Below are 21,729 nucleotides of genomic sequence, written 5' to 3'. Positions count from 1 at the left end.
AATCGTTGAATTTGGTGTGTACACATCATTAGACATTTAAAGGCCAATAAAAAACACGGAATAACTTCGCTACAAAAACGGTCAGGTGAGCAACATGTAAAACCTTAAAGAACCGAACTATAGGACTTGTATGACCTCTTTAAACACACAACAGATAAGTGATGGTGGCGTAATCTGACAATAGCTGCATTTCCCGATTTGTGACCTTATTTGGTTAGCATTGAAAGGGTGAGTGTCTGTGTGTGAAGGGGGGAGAAGCATGGGAGACCAAATTGTTTGCCCACTTCAGGATTGCATCGCTGGTGTCGTTTCAACGTGTTTGGTGAACAAAAGGCAGCGACTGCCCCTAAATGACTGACGAGACACTTGGCAAACAACACATCAGGAAATAACCTTTAGTGATCCATGACGCCTTGAATTGCTCAGTAGGTTCTGAAGCAGAATGTGTGTAGTTATAAAGAGACAAGCGAGCAGACAGACACATCTGTAACAGGAAAACTCCAATGATGCTTGGGAAACATAACAATACACATTGAATACAGATATTGGGCTTCTGTCCGGGACTTAATCACATTCCAATCTGTCGTGTTTACTCACTCACGCATTCCTCAGGAAAAACTTCTTCACCTAAGGGCTTTAATTCACACAGGATAGTAGAGATAGGGAATTATCTCGGAAGTTAATCCCTGCTATTATCTGGAAGGCCTTAGGCAACACGGGGGTGTTTCTTGTTGGCACAGTGCAGTGAATGTGACCCCTGCAACTGGGTTTTTTGAACATTTTACAACAGCCACAACAACTCTTTGTTGTCTGAAGGGAAAATTTGCATTTTAATAGTTGACCTGAGAATTGAAATTAAGTAAACGTGCACACACACAGGCACCGAAGATTGCATGAAATGCATTTGTGTACTCAGTCTTGTTTACACAGACTTGTACAATAGCCAAGGTGCGGGATGTAAATCTTTAACACCCTCACACACACACACACGCACCAACCGAGAGGACGGACTAAAGTATCCCACAGCTCATGAATTGCTCCTGTAATCCATTTTACTTGCCTTTAACATTCATGACCATGTTAACACGATATGCCTTTAAAAGCATTTCTCCTAAATTGTGGAATTCCTTGCCCTCAGAAATTAGGAATGCAGAATCCCTGGGTATTTTTAAATCCCACCTTAAAACATACTTTTTTAGAGTAGCTTTTATGTGATTACTTTGTTTGTTGTTTATTGGCTTTTACCTTAGTATGTTTAGTTTTAATACCTGTAATGTTATGTGCTCTTTTTAATTTCCTCTTTTTATGTGAAGCGCTTTGAGATGCTGCTTTTAAAGGCGCTATATAAAATAAAGTTATTATTAAAAGTTATTATTACTTGTTCCTGGTGATGTATGTGCCAGATATGTTTAAGCAGTAACAAAACATGAGGATGGAGGCCCAGCAGACATGACCGTTTCATCGTGTATACAGTTTTGAACTACCTAAACTACCTATATCCTGGCCAGGACGCGTCCGGGAAGAATGGCACATATGGTCACCCTATATAAATATCTTGCTTTGTGTTTAGCAGAACAAAGAAATGTATACAGGTTTACAACAACATAAGGACGCGTAAAAAATAAATGTTCATTTTTGGGTGAACTATCTTTTTCCTGTATATTTGTTTGCAGTACTGAAGCTGTACAAGCTTTAATATCTATTGATGATATTTTGCTTCTTAAAGAAACTTGTTATATATATATATATATATATATATACAAATTTTTTACGGAAGCCGAGAGATGACATCCATATTTTTATTTTTGCTTGTTTTTTCGTGATCACGACTTGATTTTCTCATGGTATTGAGATCATTTTCCTGACATAATCTTAATAATATATGTAATTTCTAATAATAATTGTAATTTCCTGTCTATAATATTTTGTGTATTTTGAAGTGGACTGCTGATGCATATGAGTTGGGGTCTTTGCCGTTACCACACGTGTAGATAATTACAGATAGACTTAAAGGTGTAGCGGAGGATTTTCTCGAATTTTTAAAAAAGAACCGCCTTCTCCACTTTTTAAAAAAAAATGCAATTGCGCAACACTCCTGATTGACAACTAGGAGGACCAATAGTCTTGATGATCCACCCGGAAAAAAATAAAATCCGCCGCAATACCTTTAATAAATAATAAAGTAGTTGGGCGGTTCATGTTTGTGAACTTAGGGACCATCTCTAAAGTAATAATGTACACGTTTTTATCTTCAATAGTATTTAATAGTTTATTTATATGAATAAATGTAAAACATCGAAAAAGTGTGCATTATAGCTGACAACCACATGAAAAAAGTTGGTTTTGTGACTGTTTGTTGCTTGTCAGTCATTCCATTTAAATGCTGTTAAAAGTTAAAACGTGTATATTATGGCGTAACTTTAGAGACGGTCCCTAAATTCGCCACTATCAAATCTATTTCAGTTTGAGCAAATCCCTGATCCAAGTAAAATCTCATTTGTTTGTACATGCTAATATAGCAAAATATGCTTTTGCTGTCTACAAACAAATCAACACGTTCTATCGAGTACATGTAAGCTTTTCTTACATCACATGAATACAACTGTTATGTCGAGATAAAAAAAAACAACTTTTGTCATCTCGAGATCGTCAGAAAATTAAGTCGAGATCACGAGAAAACAACTTTTGTTTTCTCGAGATAACGAGAAATTAAGTCGTGATCATGAGAAAACAAGCAAGCAAAAATAAAAATGATACACGACCTCTCTCGGCTTCCGTAATTGATCAATGAAGCAACTATTTAAGAGGAAACCACAAAGCAGACATTTACACAGTTTTAGCTGAACAAATGTTCATTCTTGTGTTAGAAGAAGGAGGAGGACATTGAGGACGAGTCAACAGAAGGGTTACAGAGGGGTAACTGAATCTTTAAAGGAACACAGGGGGCTTCCTGCTACATCAGGGCTCTACAAACAAGCGGAGGGGTGGGAGTAAAAGATTTCTGTCAGCACACAGATTTTTCAGCTTAAAGAGAAGCCAGAACTTGTGCTGATAAAGACCAAATGTGTCTGCAATTAGATATTAAAGAGATAAATACTAAGTTTTCTTTTTTAAAGGGATAGTTCACCTAAAAATGAAACTTGGGTCATAATTTACTCACTCTTGTGTTGTTACAAACACGTATAAATTTCTTTGTTCCGCTGAACACAAAGGAAGATATTTTGAGCAATGTTTGTAATCAAACTGTTTTTAAGCACCACTGATTTCCAAAGTAGTATTTATTCCTACTAATGAATTCAATGGTGCTTCTGTTTCCTGCTTCATTACAAATATCTTCCTTTATGTTCATCAAAACAAAGTATAATAGTTTGTAACAACATGAGGGTAAACTATCCCTTTAACTCTTTCAACGCCAGCAGTTAAAAAAAAGTTAGCAGCGCCAGCATCTATGATTTTAACAAAAGTTTAATGCATTTAAATTCAATTAAATATATAAGCATACAATATATCAAATAAAAGAGAACAGACTCTCTGCTTTCAAATGAATAAACTTTTATCCTATCTTTATTTGTTCTCATTTTAGCACCTCTTAAATATGGATAGGTCTCTTAAAAGATTAGTCAATTTTCTTAAAAAAAAAAATCCAGATAATTTACTCACCACCATGTCATCGAAAAATGTTCATGTCTTTCTTTGTTCAGTCGGGAAGAAATTATGTTTTTTGAGTAAAACATTCCAGGATTTTTCTCATTTTAATGGACCCCAACACTTTTACGTTTTAATGCAATTTAAAATTGCAGTTTCAAACGATCTCAAATGAGGCATAAGGGTCTTATCTAGTGAAACGATTGTCATTTTTGGCAAGAAAAATTTAAAATATGCACTTTTAAACCACAACTTCTCTTTTTCCTTCGGCTGTGTGACGCACCAGCACGTCCTCACGTAAAACATCATCACGTCAAGAGGTCACGGATGACGTTTGCCAAACTACGCCCCATTGTTTACAAGTGTGGAGAAAGAGGACCGTTTCGACGTTGTTGTATGTCAAATGAAACTAATTAATCTCTTTGTGTCAGTTTATTGTTTAAAATGGTCCGCAAATGTGCGTTTAATATGTGTTACACGTGACCTTTCCACGTCATTACGCAATTACGCAAGGTCACGCTGGCGCGTCACATGACCGGAGGAAGAAGAGAAGTTGTGTTTTAAAAGTGCATATTTTTTTTGCCAAAAATGACAATCGTTTCGCTAGATAAGACCCTTATGTCTCGTTTGAGATCGTTTATAGTCCTTTGAAACTGCAATTTTAAACTGCATTAAAACTGTTAAGGGTTTGGGGTCCATTAAAGTCCATTAAAATGAGAAAAATCCTGGAATGTTTTCCTCAAAAAACATAATTTCTTCTCGACTGAACAAAGAAAGACATCAACATTTTGGATGACATGGTGGTGAGTAAATTATCTGGATTTTTTTTAAGAAAATGGACTATTCCTTTAATTGACAAAATAATGTGTCAATGGCGGGGAAAGACTTTATTATATGGGTTAAATGTAACTTTTTAATTTCATTAAAACCAACAGGATAGCTTCCATGTTTACGAAGTGTTGAGTATGCTGTTAACAGGTCACATCACCAAAAAGTATTAAGTAGAAATTGCAGCTGGATGTTACCTAACCAAAAACGCTAACTTTGAGACACCAGATAATTTTTCATCAAGGGTTAATAGAGCTCAAGTAGACTTAAAGATATGGTTTGGGTACCAGCGTATACAATCAGCGGGGTACAAAGACTTTTCTGTGGAGGGATCCTGCGTCAGACACTAATGGGAGGGAAAAGGCCTACGAATACAAAGGTGCATTGTGGGAGCAAAGAGGATATTGCAAGGCTTCGACAGATCCCTCCATGATCTCGTCATGGTCACGCGCATCTGGAAAAAATCAACGAGTGGGCCGAGGGCTTTTCCATTCGGCTGGAGCTACAACCCCCTACACATTCCTCTGAAATTGGGTTGCCAACAGTTCATGCATTTGGCAGTGCTTGCAACTGTGTTTTTGGGATGTCAGCAAAATGGGTGTTTGGTTTTTTAAATGCAGCAATACATTCATTACCTTAAAATGTATCCTGTTTACTTTTTGTATTAACAGTACAAAGTTCATGTGTTTGAACCCCAGGAAACATACTGAAAAATTTATACCTTGAGGTCGTTTTAGATGAAATGCCAAAAGCATAAATATAATTTCCAACTAAACTTAGAAATGTGTCACATTACATAAATTAGAACCTGTTGTGTATGCTTTTTACTAACTCACCATGACATTTGACCTCAGGGTTGCCCCAGAAAAGTTCCCTACACTCTCGGCAAGTTCTGCCACCAAACCCGGGTTTACATACGCACTGGCCAGTGATCTAAAGAACAAAAGATAAAAACAAATTATTCAAACTGAACACAACACACGACTGAAATAAAGACAGGTGTAACTTGAGGTCTGACCTCATTGCAGGAAGTGCTTGAGGAATGATCGAGTTCACAGTCGCAGATCTCACAGCCTTTACCGCTGGCCATATTCCAGGTGTCCGGCGCGCATTGATCACAGTGCTGACCCACCACGTTGGGCAAACACTGACACTGACCACTGCTTAAATCACAGTTGCAGTTACCCTGAGAGGGGCACATCTCTTCAGCAGTGCCCATATGGTTACACACACACTCTGAGAAAGTAAAAAAACATGTGTAAGAGGCAAATTCAAGCTTGCACTAAAGATGTAACATATATTTGCCAACATTAACGCTTATTATAGACAGAAGTATAAATTAAGTTTTATACTAGATTTTAAAAATACTTAACCAGTCCTTTCAGTTATTTTGTGATTGTTGCGGGCAAAAATCCTTGATCTTGCGGCACGCTTTCTTAAAAAATGCGATGGAATATGCGGGATTTTTATGCAATGAATCAGCTTTTCACTGATATTAAACGTCGCGTAATTACGTAACTTTATAACATTTCCATGGCAACAGGGGAAATGGCTGTGCTTGTGTGAAGTAAATGCAAAATTTTTCAGCTTTCTGCTAAGATATATGTGACTTTATTATGAAATCATGCAAGCCCAGCATATTTTGTGCGTGGAAATCTGCAATTTATGCGGTGAAAGTGCGCCGTATTTTTAAAAATGCGGCCGCCGCATAAATATGGCCGATAATACATTGAATCATGCGATCGCATAATCGCGTTTTTATGGAGGGACTGCTTAACGTTATATGCAATGTACATTAGAGAGATTATTTAGAGTGATAGAAACCAGTACAGATTATTCTATCATATTGCTTATCTGTAAAACATAATAATCCGCTATCGATATCAAAAAATATCAATGCATACCTATTTGATGATGATATTTTTGTGAGACAAAATGATCCCTAGCTGTCACTGGGGCAGTGCCCTTTTAAAAAGTACACATTGACACCTTGGAGGTACATTTTGGTACCAAATGTATAGATATCCTTACCTAAATGGTACATATAATGACCTTTTTAACCCATTAATTGCCGCTTTCCCGTGAGCGGGACACCTAAATTTACTTTAATATTTTTCATGTAAATGTTGATTTATCACAACAAACTATTGTTGGAAAGGTCTAAGAATGTAATTTTCATATTTCAAAACCTTTTAGCAGTAATAATAATGCAGTAACTGTAATTTATTCATTTGTGACAAGAGTATGCAGCAAACCAACACAAACTAAATTTGATAATTTTATGTATTAAATATAATACTATATTGCATTTTTTTATTTATTACAAATATAAAAAATATATTTTCACCTCCAGATACTTCTATAAAAAAATGTTAAAGTGTCTTCTTTAAAACAAGACCAAAATTAGGCTTCTAAACCAAAAAAATGCCAGAGTTATATTACGGTAGTTTGAAGGTGTACATCACGTTTTCAGCCCCTCTTAATCAAAAAGGGCTGTGCCAGTTAAAGGGTTAAAGGGTACTTCCCCAGGGACAGCTGAGGAACATTTTACATCCAGATGCAGGTTCATTAACCTTCAAACACTTACTTCTACAACTCTGATTTAGCGCATTGCCATAGTAACCGAGCTTGCAGCGGTCACAACCCTCGCCCTCTGTATGGTACAGGCATTTTACACAGGCACCAGTGCGGGCATCACAGGACGCAGGGTCCATCATGTCAATGTTGTTATTGCACTGACAGGGTCGGCACTCTCCGCCCACCTCGTGTGGGTTTCCGTAATAACCCGGGGCGCACTCTTCACATCTGGCACCTGCCGGCAACACGCATTGAACGTCAACCTCCGATACATCTCACAAAATTACAGATCTTGCTACATACAAATTACACGATATGGTTACATATTACAGGAAACAAGTTCTTGCGGGTCGTGAATGTATTTTACAGTCTGTCCTGTTGACAGGATCTCTGCAGGTTACCTTTATATCCCTGGTTACAGACGCAGAACACCTGGTCCGAGTCGAAATTCTTATAGCACGCCCCAGAGAACTGTCGACCGCTGTTGGGTCCATCGGGGCACATACAGGGGCGGCAGTGGTCTCCAGAACCCAAAACAGGGTCACCGTAGTAACCATTGAGACACCTGTTAAAGTGATAATCTATTAAAGGACAAGTTCGGTATTTTACACTTAAAGCCCTGTTTTCAGATTGTTTATGATAAAATAGAACGGTTTTGACTGAAATTTCAACATTTGCGGCTGCCCCGAGAATTTTTGGGTGTTTGTGTTTCAGCTCCTACCTTTACAATGCGTTTAATGGTGCAATGGAACAATCCTTTCCAAAATGCATTAAACTTTCGTTTGCAAAGACGTGAAACTTATGGAGTGGTCGGGGGTGTTCAGTGGTATGCTCACACAAGAGTCGCGTTAGAAGATGCTTTCCAACAGCTGTTTTAGCATTCGTTGTTAACTTGTGGACCTATTTTTCCAAACGCCCCACACCCGTACATTCTTCCGCTGAGAGCTTGAATAATAGACACTCCAGCCCAGTTGGTGGCGCTAATCCGCCTTTACCAATTGCAAGAATTGAAACAAAGTTCCCGGCGCGGAGTAATACCGTACCTCACAGCACAACTAATACAAGTCAATGGAGTTGGCAAAAACTACGATAAAACCTGTTGGAGTGCGTATTTTGCGGCGATTTTTGTGTGAGCACACCAGTGAACACCCCTGACCACTCGGTGAGTTTCACATCTTTGTAAACGAAAGTTTAATGCATTTTAGGAAGGATTGTTCCAGTGCACCATTAAACCCATTCTAAAGGTAGGAGCTGAAACACAAACACTCAAAAATTCTCTGGGCAGCCGCATATGTCGAAACTTCAGTCAAAACCGTTCTACTTCACCACAAACAACCCGAAAACAGGGCCCCAAGTGCAAAATACCGAACTTGTCCTTTAATAACTTTCAAAACTTTGAGAGGAACGTTTTGTTCAAAAACACAAAATATCTGGGACTTAACAGTTTACTATAGTAAATACTGTAGTATACTATAGTATTTTTCATGCGGAGTAATACTGTGTACCATGGTACTGGATACCCTCATTTTTTGAATAAAGCGTATATGTGTAACCTAAAATCATGATGCTAACCTCTCGCAGTTGTGGCCAGTGGTGTGGTCCCTGCAGGTGAGGCACTGTCCAGTGTAGGCGTCGCACTCCTCAGCGTGGCCATTGCAGGTGCAGGGGCGACAGTTAGGGAAGCCCCAGTGTCCAGGCAAACAACGGTCACACTGTCGCCCATATGCCCCAGGAATACAGACACATTGACCAGTGCCTTCATGGCAGAAACTATGAACAGACCCTTCTGGACTGCAATCACAAGCTAATATACAAGACATATTTTAGAATACTTGACATTTAGCCTTCAATATTTTTGCTTTATGTACTGGAAAGAGCACATGAATATATAAATGAATGTACGGCATAGTATTGACATATTCAAACTTACGCCTGCAGCCCTGTGGTCCAAACAGGAAGGTGGCTGGGGCACATTTGTCGCAGTTACGACCGACCACATTAGATCGACATTGGCACTTCCCACCGTTCGGGTCACAGACGGTGCTCAGAGACCCTTGAGGATCACACTCACATGCTGAATCAGACAGGAGAAAGAAATATAAAGTAATGACGAAACACGTACACTATGCACATACAATTGAAGAGCTCAGATGTGAAATTCTTTAAGTGCATCTGATGTTTTCTTCAAAGTTCCCACACCTTATTTAACTTCAAATTCAAGGACCTTTCAAAGACTTTCCAGGTCCAATACCCTCAAATTAAAGGACTAAATGTGGGGACACATTTCAAGTGAGAGCAAGTTACCTTTAAAGATACATTGTTACAGTTCCCCTTTCAAGGGAACTCGCGCTGCGTCACTGCGGTGACACTTTGGGGACGCCTCCAGGGGTAAGTGCGTCTGAATGTGTATATCAAATTCAACCAATGGTGAGGCTTAACGACAAAGACAGGGTGACGCGGGAGCCAGGAAGTATATCACTATCTGAAATATTGCCAAAGACGGCGTTACAGGGACGCAGGAAGTATGGCAAGGGAGACGCAGCGTCTCGTTCCCTTCTCACGGAACAACAGTTACATACATAACCAGAGACGTTTTCATGTGTCAAACACAACTATGCAAAAAAAGCATTTTGGTATGAATCAACATTCGCATACAGAAGATATAAGCATTTAAACCGAACTGTTTAGCACGTGTGAGAGGAGCATGCAAGCGGCCCCTCCACTGCTCATTGAGCTCATTAGCATTTTTTGCTGCTTTATTGGCCTTTAATGCACATAATCCGTCAAAATGCCAGTTTTTGCAAATATCCTCATGAACATGATCATTTAGTTCTTAAAAGAAAGTAAACACTGAAAAAGGAAAAGCATGTGTAACAGTATAATGGATGTGGACTTAAAGGGGAAGTTACCTAATATTGCTCCTGTCTGTCAATCATGTTAATCAAACAGCACTTACTGCTTTTAACTAAATCACTTTAATAATTCTTTAATAATAAGATACATTGATAAAATCTATGATATCAAAAATGATAATAGCATAAAAACCTTAATGAAAAAAAACTTACCATGATATAAAAGTACTCATGATATAAGATTTTGATCGTATCGCCCACCCCTAGTCTTATCTATGTAACTTCCTGTTCAGCAGGTTAAAGCTTGGATAAACTTTAACTCAGATTTGAACCCAGAACACCCCGGGCCTCTCTCATAAATGACATTAAGTTACTGAACTCAAACTCAAAACCACTCAAGTGTTAAAGCCATAACTGCCTGTCTCGCCTAATGGCATAGCAAACATCTAAACCCCGAAAGACCTTAAAAACCTATGGGAATGTCTGAAAAGTCACTGCAAAGAATCATTTCTTATTTTTTTTAAACCAAACTTCATAAAGTTTGCAATTTATAACACTAAGAAAGTTATTTTTGCAGTGTTATGGTCTTCTGTTTGCGTTTACTCAAAGTTATTACAGTAATGTTTACAGTGAGCAAAGCTTATGTCATTTATGCCTCCGGTCACATCTTTTGCTTTTCTTTTGTGCGGTGTTAGCAGACTCTGTGACAGGAAGTATGTATGGCAGTAAAATTATACCTGAAGCCATGTTACAAGCTCTGACATGAAGCAGCAAGGCCCCTACTGACAGATAGCAGACTGAAAGCAAAATGAGCGATGATAGAATGAAGATGACACGTCTTTCATAAAGGTGAACGGGGATGCTTATGTGTTTAGACAATGGAGCCAATGTCATATGGTGATGAAAGGGTTAATATTTGTGTGTGCCTTAACTGAACAGCATTCAAATATGCCTGTAGTAGGATAAATGGGACCAAAATTGACAAGATGAATTGAATAAAGTAATAATATGTTTAAAACTAGGCTGCCATTTAAAGTTGTGGTATGTTGCAAAAAGGGTTTGTGAGTAAAACTGATCTTATATATCTAAGTTTAAGTTTTTAGTTTTTTAGTATATCTTATGGATATTATCTGTAAACTAGTGCGCTCCAAAACATCCAAATTTCGTATTTAGAAGATTTAAGCATTTAAAATGTACAGTCTCTCATTTCCACCATAACGATTAGCAATTTTTATGACATCATTCTGCACTTTAGCTTCTCATCTGTAATGAAAACTAGGGATGCACCGAATATTCGGCCACCAAATTTTTTTGTCCGAAAATGGCCCAAAAGAGCATTTTCGGTTTTCGTTCGAAAGACTTTTATCACCGAAACAATACGGCCGAAATGTTATGATGACGCAAATAGAAACCGCGACCTGCACGTGGTTGTCTGAAGCAACATGTCTGCGTTGTGGACGTATTTAACTGCAAAAAAGGCACTAAAGTGAGCAGTTTTCTGTATGCACAGGCGCATATACGGTTGAATATGTCTGGTACAGCTCCAGTCAGACGTGATCATCACTATGCCCTTCAAAGATCTAAGATTTAAGGGCACCCAGTAGTGCATACACGGAGAGACGCGTTTCAAAATGCAAGCCAACATTAAATCTTTCTGTTATTGACGGGGCACATACAAACAAAATGATCTCCACAGTATTCTTTTTCTAATAAAAAACATTTGTTTATGTCTTAAGTGTATGTAAAGATTATAGTCAGAATCCAGTCCGTGCATCTCTTAAAGAGACAGTAACCTCAATTAACCACTTAAGTCTGTTTTATTAATGTTAATCAAACAACCCAAGACAATAAAAAAATAATAATTATATATAATTTATACAATAAAGACAGTGTTATTATTCATTTAATTCGATTTCTCAGATACCCTCAGATATGCGGAAACAATTGATCATACTTCGGCCTGTAGGGTTGTTATTGTTTCCGATCCCTAACTTTGAGAAATATCCATAGTGCTTCCATTAGCAGACACCACTAATAATTCAACAGTTATTAGATCTTTTTGTGAATGCAGACGTACCTCTAACTCCTTGGTGCAGAAGAGCTGAGACACTGAAGATGTAATTTCTGCAGATATCGGTCATTGGAGTTTTTATAACAGCTTGGCTGTTCTCCAGACAGCGGTATCGCTGGAAGGTTTCCCAGGCATTGTTGGTCATCAAATCCCCTCCCTCTGATCCATGGCCAGAGAACATGTCCAGGTTTTTGCAGCGTGGCATCAGCACAATCTAAAACCGACCAATCAGGGCTTGAGGATTCAAACGCAATTTTGGATGTTAATTTGATATATCAGAATTGATGCAACTCACCGAATCGATAAGCGTGTACGGGGACTGGATGTCGCTGAGAGCCGAGTAGAGCGAGAGACTCAGGCGGATGGTGTAATTCAAACCCTCCTCAAAACACACGGGTCTGGGCAGCACCACATACCTGATGGGCAAAATGTAATTATTTTTATTGAATATAAAAAGTCTCTCAACTTTCATCTCCCATTTGAGATGCATTTTTCACTACCGCAAAGCACAATGGGAGTGTATTATGTGCAAAAAAATACAGATGATGCTTTTATCCAAAATAAGATATCTTAATATGGCTGCCAACACCTTGACCAAACCCTGCTATACAGCCTTCACAATAGAAGTACCCATGATGCCTTAAAGGAAAACACCACTGTTTTTCCATATGTTACTATGTTCTTACCTCAACTTAGATTAATTAATACATACCTATATTTTTTCAAAGCGTGCACTTTTAATCTTTGTACAGCGCTTTTGAATATGTTGGCATTTAGCCTAGCCCCATTCATTCCTATGGCTCCAAACAAACGTTTTATTTTGTGCCACCATAGTGTAACTACTCATGTAACAGTCTTTAAATAGGGAAAACATCGAAGTGTTTGGTGGCTTCCAAATTCATCCCTGTTTGGAGCCATAGGAATGAATGGGGCTAGGCTAAATGCTAACACATTCACGAGGTGCTGTACAAAGATTAAAAGTGCACGTATTGAAAAAAGATTGGTATGTATTAATTCATCTAAGTTGAGGTAAGAACATAGATAAATATTGAAAAACAGTGGTGTGTTCCTTTAAAATGCTGTTAAGGTGATGGGAAAACATGAAGTTGACTTTCATACCTGGATCCAGGATGCAAAGACACCATCTGGTTGTCATCATCAGGCATCGTGTTGGCACATCGACTGTCGGCGGTGATGACGCGAGGCCTGATGACAGTCATCAACACTTCTTCCCACTGTTCTGGCAACTAAAAAACACCGTAAGAGGACAGGAATGTGATGTAATGTGATTATGTAATTGTGTCTGCTTAGTTTGCTCAGTACAAACCTTATGAAACATGTCTGTCCAATCGGATTTAGTTTAAAAGTTACATTACTAAGGCCTTTTACATGCCATAAAATATAATAAATAATGAATAGTGAATATAAAATTTGCTCCTGTGTAGTTCAGTGGTAGAGTATTGCATAAGCAGGGAACAATGTTGGATTCATGAACTTCAATTTCATACATTTCAACTTCATAAATTTTCCTTTTGTGTAAAGAAAGTCAGTGGTTTGAATCAGCAGGTTAGGTAAATGATAGATTACATGAAAAGAGGAAGTCACCTGAGGTTCGTATCGGATGATGATGTCATACTCCATTGAATAGGGGATGTTGTCAATGCTGAATTCGAGATAGGCTCCTTCGGGAACGTTCACAAAACCAATACCAGTCCAAGTGGGGGATCTGTCATGAGGGTAATTTCTTGGGACAACCGTCACACCCTACGAAGAAAAAAAACAAAAACTTATAGTTTATACATTCGAATACTCAAAGATCGCATATATAAAGCATTATATAGGCAATAACAGGACTTACAGGTCCAAACTTGGCATCTTCTGCTTCGTAAGTGTAGTGGTCCAAAGCAATGAAGTAAAAACCGGACTCCACCTGGTCGCAGCGTCTGCCGAACATGTGCTCACGACACTGGCACTGCCCGGTTTCAGGGGAACAACTGGGGAAAACATGAAAAGGTTTAGTTGGTTTATCCAAACAGATCTGGAGAATAACATCTTGAGAGGCTGTTATTAAACTTCAAAACCGGACTGAAATGGCATCCAAAGGTTGTTGGACTGCAGTTAAAGCTTGCTTTTGTAAACCATGTAAATAAATGTTTTTACTGGACCACGTCAGGGCCAAGGTTTAATTTGAGAGTAAGAAACATCCTTTTCTTTGTTATTTCAAAACTCCTGCCAGCAGTTTCACAATAGTCCACTTACTGGAAAAACAGCGCAATATTACCAAAGGAAAGTTTCTGAAGAAAATGTAAAAAAAGGCCCAGGTCCTTCTAAATGTAAGACTATAAATTAAACGATTAAAGTGATATTAAACATCTCCTCAACAATCAGTATGCTTTGAGGTATCGTTTTTGTCTGTAGCACAGATGGTACAGGACAGGACATGCACCAAAGTCATGGTTTGAGGTTTGTGCGAACATCAGTAATAAAAAGTGCATGAGAATGAGGGAGACAAGCATCTGGACTTCATACTGAGTGAATGATTGAACTCACTGGTTGTTGATGGCACCTCCGTGATCACAGTCACATGCTCGGCAGCCATCCATGTCATTACTGAGACCCCAATGCTCAGGCTTTGTTTGTGAGAGAGAGAGAGAGAGAGAGAGAGAGAGAGAGAGAGAGAGAGAGAGAGAGAGAGAGAGAGAGAGAGAGATTAACTTGTTAAACGCTCTTTGAACACCAATGTGTATGTGACAGCCCTCCCTAGAAGCAAAAACTTCAGTTTTTAAAGACACAACATCACATTTTAACATTTTTGGGAAATGACATTGTGACCATTGACCACAAAACCATAAGGGTAAATTTTTTAAAATTGATATTTAAAAGTTTTTCATTGATGTATGGTTTGTTAGGATAGGACAATATTTGAAAATCTGGAATATGAGAAGAAAAAATCTGAATATTGAGAAAATTGCCTTTAAAGTTGTCCAAATAAAGTCTTTAGCAACACATATTACTAATGATAAATACATTTTTAATATATTTACGGCAGGAAATTTACAAAGTATATTCGTGGAACATGATCTTTACTTAATATCCTGTTGATTTATGGCATAAAAAATCGATCATTTTGACCCGTACAATGTATTTTTGGCTATTGCTACAAATATACCTATACGACTTACGAGTGGTTTTGTGGTCCAGTGTCACATTTAACAATTAAATAAAACATATTTTATAATTATTAAACATTTTACTTTACTATTGCATAATATATCCTACTATAATAATTAAATAAAAAAGGGTCATTTTATGAATTTCCAGCAGCCTTTCTAATGAAATATAAGTTAATTTAAGTTGATCACATACCAGGCATTGATCGCAATTCCGTCCGGTAACCAAACGTTTGCAGTAGCAGTTTCCTAAGTCGGTATCGCATGGACTGCTGCCAGGTAACGTCCCTAAAGAGTTGCAAGTGCATGCTGGGAAAACAAGAATACAAATTTACTCAAATTATTTTAAACTTAAAACTAATTTCATGTTAATCATTGGTGCTAAAACAATCTAGGCTTACGCTGGCATCCTAAAGGATCTTCGCTGAGTCCGTAATGGCCCTGTTTGCACTGGTCACAGCGTTCTCCCTCCACATTGGGCTTACAGCGACACTGACCCGAGATCAGCCCGAGAGACACGTCTGTTAGCCCGTCGCAGATTCCTCCATTGAGAGAGCCAACGGGATCGCAGTTACAGGCTTTTAAGAAAAATACAAGCAGCGTGTTTAAAGACAATGAAAGGAAGTTTGGAAGATATGGAGCTCTGCTATGTTTTACGATATCAGTGTTGTAACTTATGCATTACATTAAACCATCCTCAAAAAAAGCTTTATAAATGATTATCATAAAAAGAAGAATAGGATGCTATATATGTATCTGTGGATAGTATTTATTAGTGTACAGTTGTCTGCAAAAGGTGTTTGTAGGTATAGTTAAGAACTGCACATATAAATGTACTTCATAAATAAATAAAGTAAATTAAAAATATAAAGAGTAAGTAAAGAGCTACAAATAAATTCAAGAGTCCTTTAAAGGAAAACACCACCGTTTTTTCAATATTTTACTATGTTCTTACCTCAACTTAGATGAATTAATACATACCTATCTTTTTTCAATGCGTTCACTTTTAATCTTTGTACAGCGCCATGAATGTGTTAGCATTTAGCCAAGCCCCATTCATTCCTATGGCTCCAAACAGGGATGAATTTAGAAGCCACTAAACACTTTGATGTTTCCCCCTATTTAAAGACTGTTACATGAGTAGTTAAACTAGTAAGTATGGTGGCACAAAATAAAACTTTTGTTTGGAGCCATAGGAATGAATGGGGCTAGGCTAAATGCTAACACATTCAGGAAGCGCTGCAAAAAGATTAAAAGTGCACACATTGAAAAAAGATAGGTTTGTATTTATTCATCTAAGTTGAGGTAAGAACATAGTAAAATGTTGAAAAATGGTGGTGTTTTCCTTTAACTAAAATGATTGCCGTATATTAGCGTGACGTTTCCAAATTTAACAAACAGTATAAAAGTTTGTATAATTTATCACACAACAGTGATTGCAAAGGAATTCACAAACCACATTTCTACTTTGCAGTCAAAGAGCGTAAAGTAAAAAACCTCAGCCACCACAACAAAAGGCGAGTGTGAAATCTTATACGCGTGTGCTTGCTAAAAGGGCGGAGCTTAGCCGTGTGGTACCAACCACTTCAAAGCCCAGGTGTTTTACCACCCAACCACAAACACACACGAATCTCCACAGGATGAACAAAGGAACAGCTGTAGGAGCTTTGCATCTCAAACTAGACCAGACAGGTAGAGGAGAAGCAGACGTCTAAAGGAATCCCAGAGGAAATGAAAGGCAGGAAAATGAGAGGGGACACGTACGCTCGCAGATGTTGGGATCGCGGATGCCCCTCTCCGGATGCTGGTAGAAAAAAGGCCTGCACTGCTCGCACTTGTTGCCCGTGGTGTTGTGCTGGCAGTCATCACACACACCGCCGCTGATGTTGCCCGATGCACGATACACGGCCATGTCGAAATGACAGGAGTCCGAGTGAAGATTACAGTTGCACCCTGTAAATGAAAGATTGAGAACAAAGCGATATATATTTGTGACAATTTTTACAAAAAACAATGCAGGAACAATTGTGTTTAAAGGTTATAATAACAATGAAAAATGGACCAAAAAATAACATTTTATTTTTTTCTTTATAAACTACAGTCCTTCATGGAGAAGAATTAAAGTGTAATTTATTATTTTACAAATTGTATTTATTTTTTACAAACTGTTGGTCTCTGTTGGTACAACAATTATAATCAACATTGCTCAAAAACTAGAGTTTTGTGGTATATCAATAAACCAAAAATGGTAATTAATGTCATTTATTTAATCACTTTTTTTCACATTGCATTTACATTTTCTGTACCTGACGATGTGTAACTAGCATATCTGGCAGCTAGCCTGCATTTTTGTCTATGTTTATAAATAGATGGAAATTGGGGGATAGCAGTAACTGCTTTTTTCTATTTTCAAAGCATTGTCGCTTCGATTTAGGATTTGATTTGGTGTTTGCGTTACTTTAAGTATTGTTTTATACTATTTTTTCTGATTTATTCTTTTATATTTTCTAAACTTTAAAGAATTATCGTCTGGCATTGGGGTTAGAATTGGGTTTGGGTAAGAATGTCATTTTATGTAAATCTAACCCTAAACCGATGCGACAATGGTAAGAAAATAGGACAAAAAGAAAAGGCTTTGAATATGATTCAACTTATACTGCAATAACGATATGTCATTCATAATGTCAGATATTGTCGTACTTTGACAGGCGTTGGTGTTGCGTCCCTCTGCTGGCCTCCAGGGCAGGTCATGATAAAAGTCCTGACAGCGCTCACAGTTTAGACCCATTGTGTTATGATTACACATACAATGGCCATGGACCTACAGAAAAAGACATAACAATGATAATAACTCAGATCAAGAGCAGTTACAAAAAATAATCAACCCATGTTTATTGTTCATGTGGGTCAGATGGTTACATCGTGTTACCTTTTAAGATACATTGTTAAACTTCCCTTTCGAGGGAACTCGCGCTGCGTCACTGCGGTGACACTTTGGGGACACCTCCAAGGGTAAGTGCGTCTGAATGTGTATATCAAACTCAACCAATAGTGAGGCTTAACGCCAGGAAGTATGTCGCTATCTGAAATATTGCCAAAGACGGCGTTACAGGGACGCAGGAAGTATGGCAAGGGAGACGCAGCGCTTTGTTCCCTTCTCAGGAAACAACAGTTTTATACGTAACCCGAGACATTCAACATTCGCATACAGAAGATATAAGCATTTGAAGCAAACAGTTTAGCATGTGTGCTTAAAAGGCTATACATTTTATGATATTATCCTACACTACACAGGGAATAATATGGATTTTTCCAGAAAACTTCTTGCATAAAATAGTTTTAAGCACTTTTGATGACTTGTATCTATGTATGTATATTTTCAAAAACTTCCCAGGGCCTTGAATTTTTTTCTCCAGATTCACAAACTTTCAAGGATTTCAAGGACCTGTTGGAACCCTTTATATCGGGTCTATGTATGTATATTTTCAAAAACTTCCCAGGGCCTTGAATTTTTTTCTCCAGATTCACAAACTTTCAAGGATTTCAAGGACCTGTTGGAACCCTTTATATCGGGTCTATAGTTAACCCAGACGATGATATGATGGCTATTGCTTGCTAAGAAGTATTTGGAATAGGGTGTTTACACCAACACGTATAAACAGGAGATGCTTACGGCCAAAATTTGATTCATAGAACTGATTATGGGAAGTTTTACGAAAAGTTGCCTTTTACAACCATCGACACATCCGGCCTCCAAACCAGATGGCAAGAGGAAGTGTTTATACTGTGAATGCATCTGGTCTACATTAAACAATCTCCAGTCTTTGTACACACACAGATGCTGGATAAGTTAGCACAAAACTCCACACTTCCTAAGCTGATCTAGGTTTGCCATCTAGATGTCTTTTGTAAAGACCCAGACACATCTCTTTCAGAGGAAGTGTAAATAGAAGTGAAGACAGCCTAAACAGGAATCCCATTCCTTTGGTGTCCATTCTTTATGTTTTAAAACACACACTTTATTTACAAAAAGCAAACACATACATATTTAAGAACAACAAAAGGATATATGATCATGGTTATGCTTGAACAAAACACACAATATTCAAGTCTTTGTATTCATTTCATTTACCGCATGCATATTTGCACTGTAAACTATTCAAAAGGAAACCATGAAGTGGTCCACATTCTTTCATGCTAATGTGAAACAGATCCAGACTCAGTTAGCTGTACACTGTGATGTGACTTCAAACAATTTCCAAGACAAGTGAGATGTTTTCTCGCAATCAGAGGATCAAGAAGGCACAAGAAAATAAAACAAAAAGGCATTTAACTGTGGCATAAATGGAAACGCTAGCATTCATAAAATTACTGCCTCTATAAATAAAAATACATAGCATAAAACTTTCAAAGTGTTTTTTTGATTATAAAAACGTTTTACACCAAAGGATATGTAAAATAAAATGATTTTTCTATTCCATCTATTCCGCGGAATGCAAATAAGTGGGTGTGGCTAAATCAGCACTCCTGCATCTAAATCTAATGCTGCGTTTACACCAGCCGCGGTAGAGGCGTCAAAATCACGTCTACCGCATCTAGTTTGCTGCTTGAACATTTTGAATTCATTCACGCATCTAGAGCGACGTAGACCCGTGGAAAAAGCAAGCTTTTACGCGCGTCAGAGGCAAAATCCGCTTCTTTGAACTAGACGCGCGAATGAGGCTGAATTGTGTCTACCGTGCTGCGCCAAACGCCTCATTCACGCCGCGAGACCTTCAGACGCCCGTCAACGCATCATCACATTGACTTAACATTAAAATCACTCGTGCTTGACGCCTCTACCGCGGGTGGTGTAAACGCCAGATTGTACACATAATGCTGTTAATTCTTGTAAAAGTTTCTGAACTTTAAGAAAGCTAAGACAAAACTTGCGTTTATATTAGTGACGTGTGCACAGCTGGAGCGAAGTAGTTAGTTACGCCATTTGCTTATAGTACAAACATCTTTGATCAAAAAGACGAGAATGAGACTCACCATCCCTTCCACAATCTCTCCGGCTCCGTCAACGGGGGCGCACTCAGACGCGTGACCGTAGCAAAAACAGTTTCCCCTCACCACCATGTCGTAAATTGCGTAGTAGTACTTCTCTTTGATCTCTATGCGCGAGTCCAGAAGGTTGTCGCCCAGTGTGTGCAGCCTGGTGAACTTCACTCTCAAATTGGTAATCTTTAACATGTCTATAATAGAGAAACATTAATTATGGAAATTGGATTATTAGGACACCACTTAATATCATAATCAAGTTTTCTTTATGCATACTTTGGATTCTGGGGCTGTATGGATCATCAATCCTGAAAACTGGATCCAACACCCTGAAGATGACCTTTAAAACCAAAGGAACACTGGTCAATGGAAGTTCAAGCGGTTTATAAATGTATTATACGGTACAAAAAATTTAAAGATACACTTGGTAAATTTTTCTGGCGCTTACCTCGCCCTCAGTTGAAGGTTCAATGTCGGAGTAGCGCGAATCGCAGATAACGTCGTCCACTTTCTTCATGGGTCCTTGTGAGATGGAGGGGAAGCTGGACTCACAGTCATAGGCAAAGTAACGGTACACCTGCCACGTATTCCCAAAATCTGACGAACGCTCAATCACCATGGCAGCCGGCCGGAAAGTCTAGTGAATAAAAATTGATGTTAGCAACAAATATATTTCAATGCCTAAATGGCTTTTAACCTACCCATAACCTTGGGTTAACATAATTTAACCCTATGTTCAGATCAAATTTAACCCAGTTGCAATCCATAGCTTTTGCCTCACCTTTTGCCAAAATTGAGGTTACTTTACGTACTTATATTTCGTTTCTGCTAAATCGTACCTTACAACTTAAATTATAAATCATTACACTGCGAAACAAAATGACTTTCTTACTTAGTCTTGTTTTCAGTAGAAATATCTAAAAAATCTTAAATCAAGATGTATTTTTTGAGGAGCAAAATGACCTAAAAATATTTTTCAAGTTTTTAGACAAAAAATATACAATGTAAGTGAATTTGTGCTTAAAACCAGCAAAAATATCTGTCAATGGGGTGAGAACATTTTGCTTGAATTAAGTGTTTAAGAAAAGATTAATCTTATTTCAAGATTTTTTTTCTCACCCCATTGGCAGATATTTTTGCTTGTTTTAAGCACAATTTCACTTTTTTGTCTAAAAACTAGACTTATTTTCTTAGGTCATTTTGCTCATCAAGGAAATATATCTTGATTTAAGAATTTTTAGATACTTCTACTGAAAACAAGACAAAAATACTAAGTTAGAAAGTCATTTTTTGCAGTGTATTACACAGTAAAAATATCTAAAAATTCTTAAATTAAGATGCTTTTTCTTGATGAGCAAAACGACCCAAGAAAATAAGTCTAGTTTTTAGACAAAATGTATCAAATGTAAGTGATTTTGTGCATAAAACAAGCAAAAAAATCTGCCAATGGGGTAAGCAAAAAAATCGTGAACATTTTTGTTAAACACTAAATTCAAGAAAAAGTGAAGAAAAACTGGCTTACCCCATTGGCAGATTTTTTGCT

At 37.9% G+C, this 21,729-nt stretch overlaps 1 protein-coding gene across 1 annotated transcript in view; it reads right to left on the bottom strand.

The window, feature by feature from the left end:
• Window positions 1-21,729, bottom strand: part of lamb1a (laminin, beta 1a) — a 36,913-nt gene that overhangs the window by 7,439 nt on the left and 7,745 nt on the right. Inside the window, exons 5-23 of the mRNA XM_055193318.2 lie at window positions 20,635-20,823; window positions 20,463-20,526; window positions 20,178-20,380; window positions 17,844-17,964; window positions 16,908-17,096; window positions 15,545-15,721; window positions 15,340-15,452; window positions 14,524-14,603; window positions 13,832-13,967; window positions 13,579-13,737; window positions 13,093-13,220; window positions 12,269-12,389; window positions 11,980-12,187; window positions 8,981-9,124; window positions 8,623-8,854; window positions 7,452-7,615; window positions 7,061-7,285; window positions 5,492-5,709; window positions 5,310-5,406 (exon numbers count right to left, since the gene is read on the bottom strand). Coding sequence (XP_055049293.2) covers window positions 5,310-5,406; window positions 5,492-5,709; window positions 7,061-7,285; window positions 7,452-7,615; window positions 8,623-8,854; window positions 8,981-9,124; window positions 11,980-12,187; window positions 12,269-12,389; window positions 13,093-13,220; window positions 13,579-13,737; window positions 13,832-13,967; window positions 14,524-14,603; window positions 15,340-15,452; window positions 15,545-15,721; window positions 16,908-17,096; window positions 17,844-17,964; window positions 20,178-20,380; window positions 20,463-20,526; window positions 20,635-20,823 — 2,968 coding nt within the window. The remainder of the gene's footprint in view (window positions 1-5,309; window positions 5,407-5,491; window positions 5,710-7,060; window positions 7,286-7,451; window positions 7,616-8,622; window positions 8,855-8,980; window positions 9,125-11,979; window positions 12,188-12,268; window positions 12,390-13,092; window positions 13,221-13,578; window positions 13,738-13,831; window positions 13,968-14,523; window positions 14,604-15,339; window positions 15,453-15,544; window positions 15,722-16,907; window positions 17,097-17,843; window positions 17,965-20,177; window positions 20,381-20,462; window positions 20,527-20,634; window positions 20,824-21,729) is intronic.

This window comes from Misgurnus anguillicaudatus, chromosome 6 (assembly GCF_027580225.2).
Source record: "Misgurnus anguillicaudatus chromosome 6, ASM2758022v2, whole genome shotgun sequence".
NCBI lineage: Eukaryota > Metazoa > Chordata > Actinopteri > Cypriniformes > Cobitidae > Misgurnus > Misgurnus anguillicaudatus.
The sequence above is the reverse complement of the archived record's forward strand: the minus strand, read 5'-3'. Positions and strand labels throughout refer to the sequence as shown.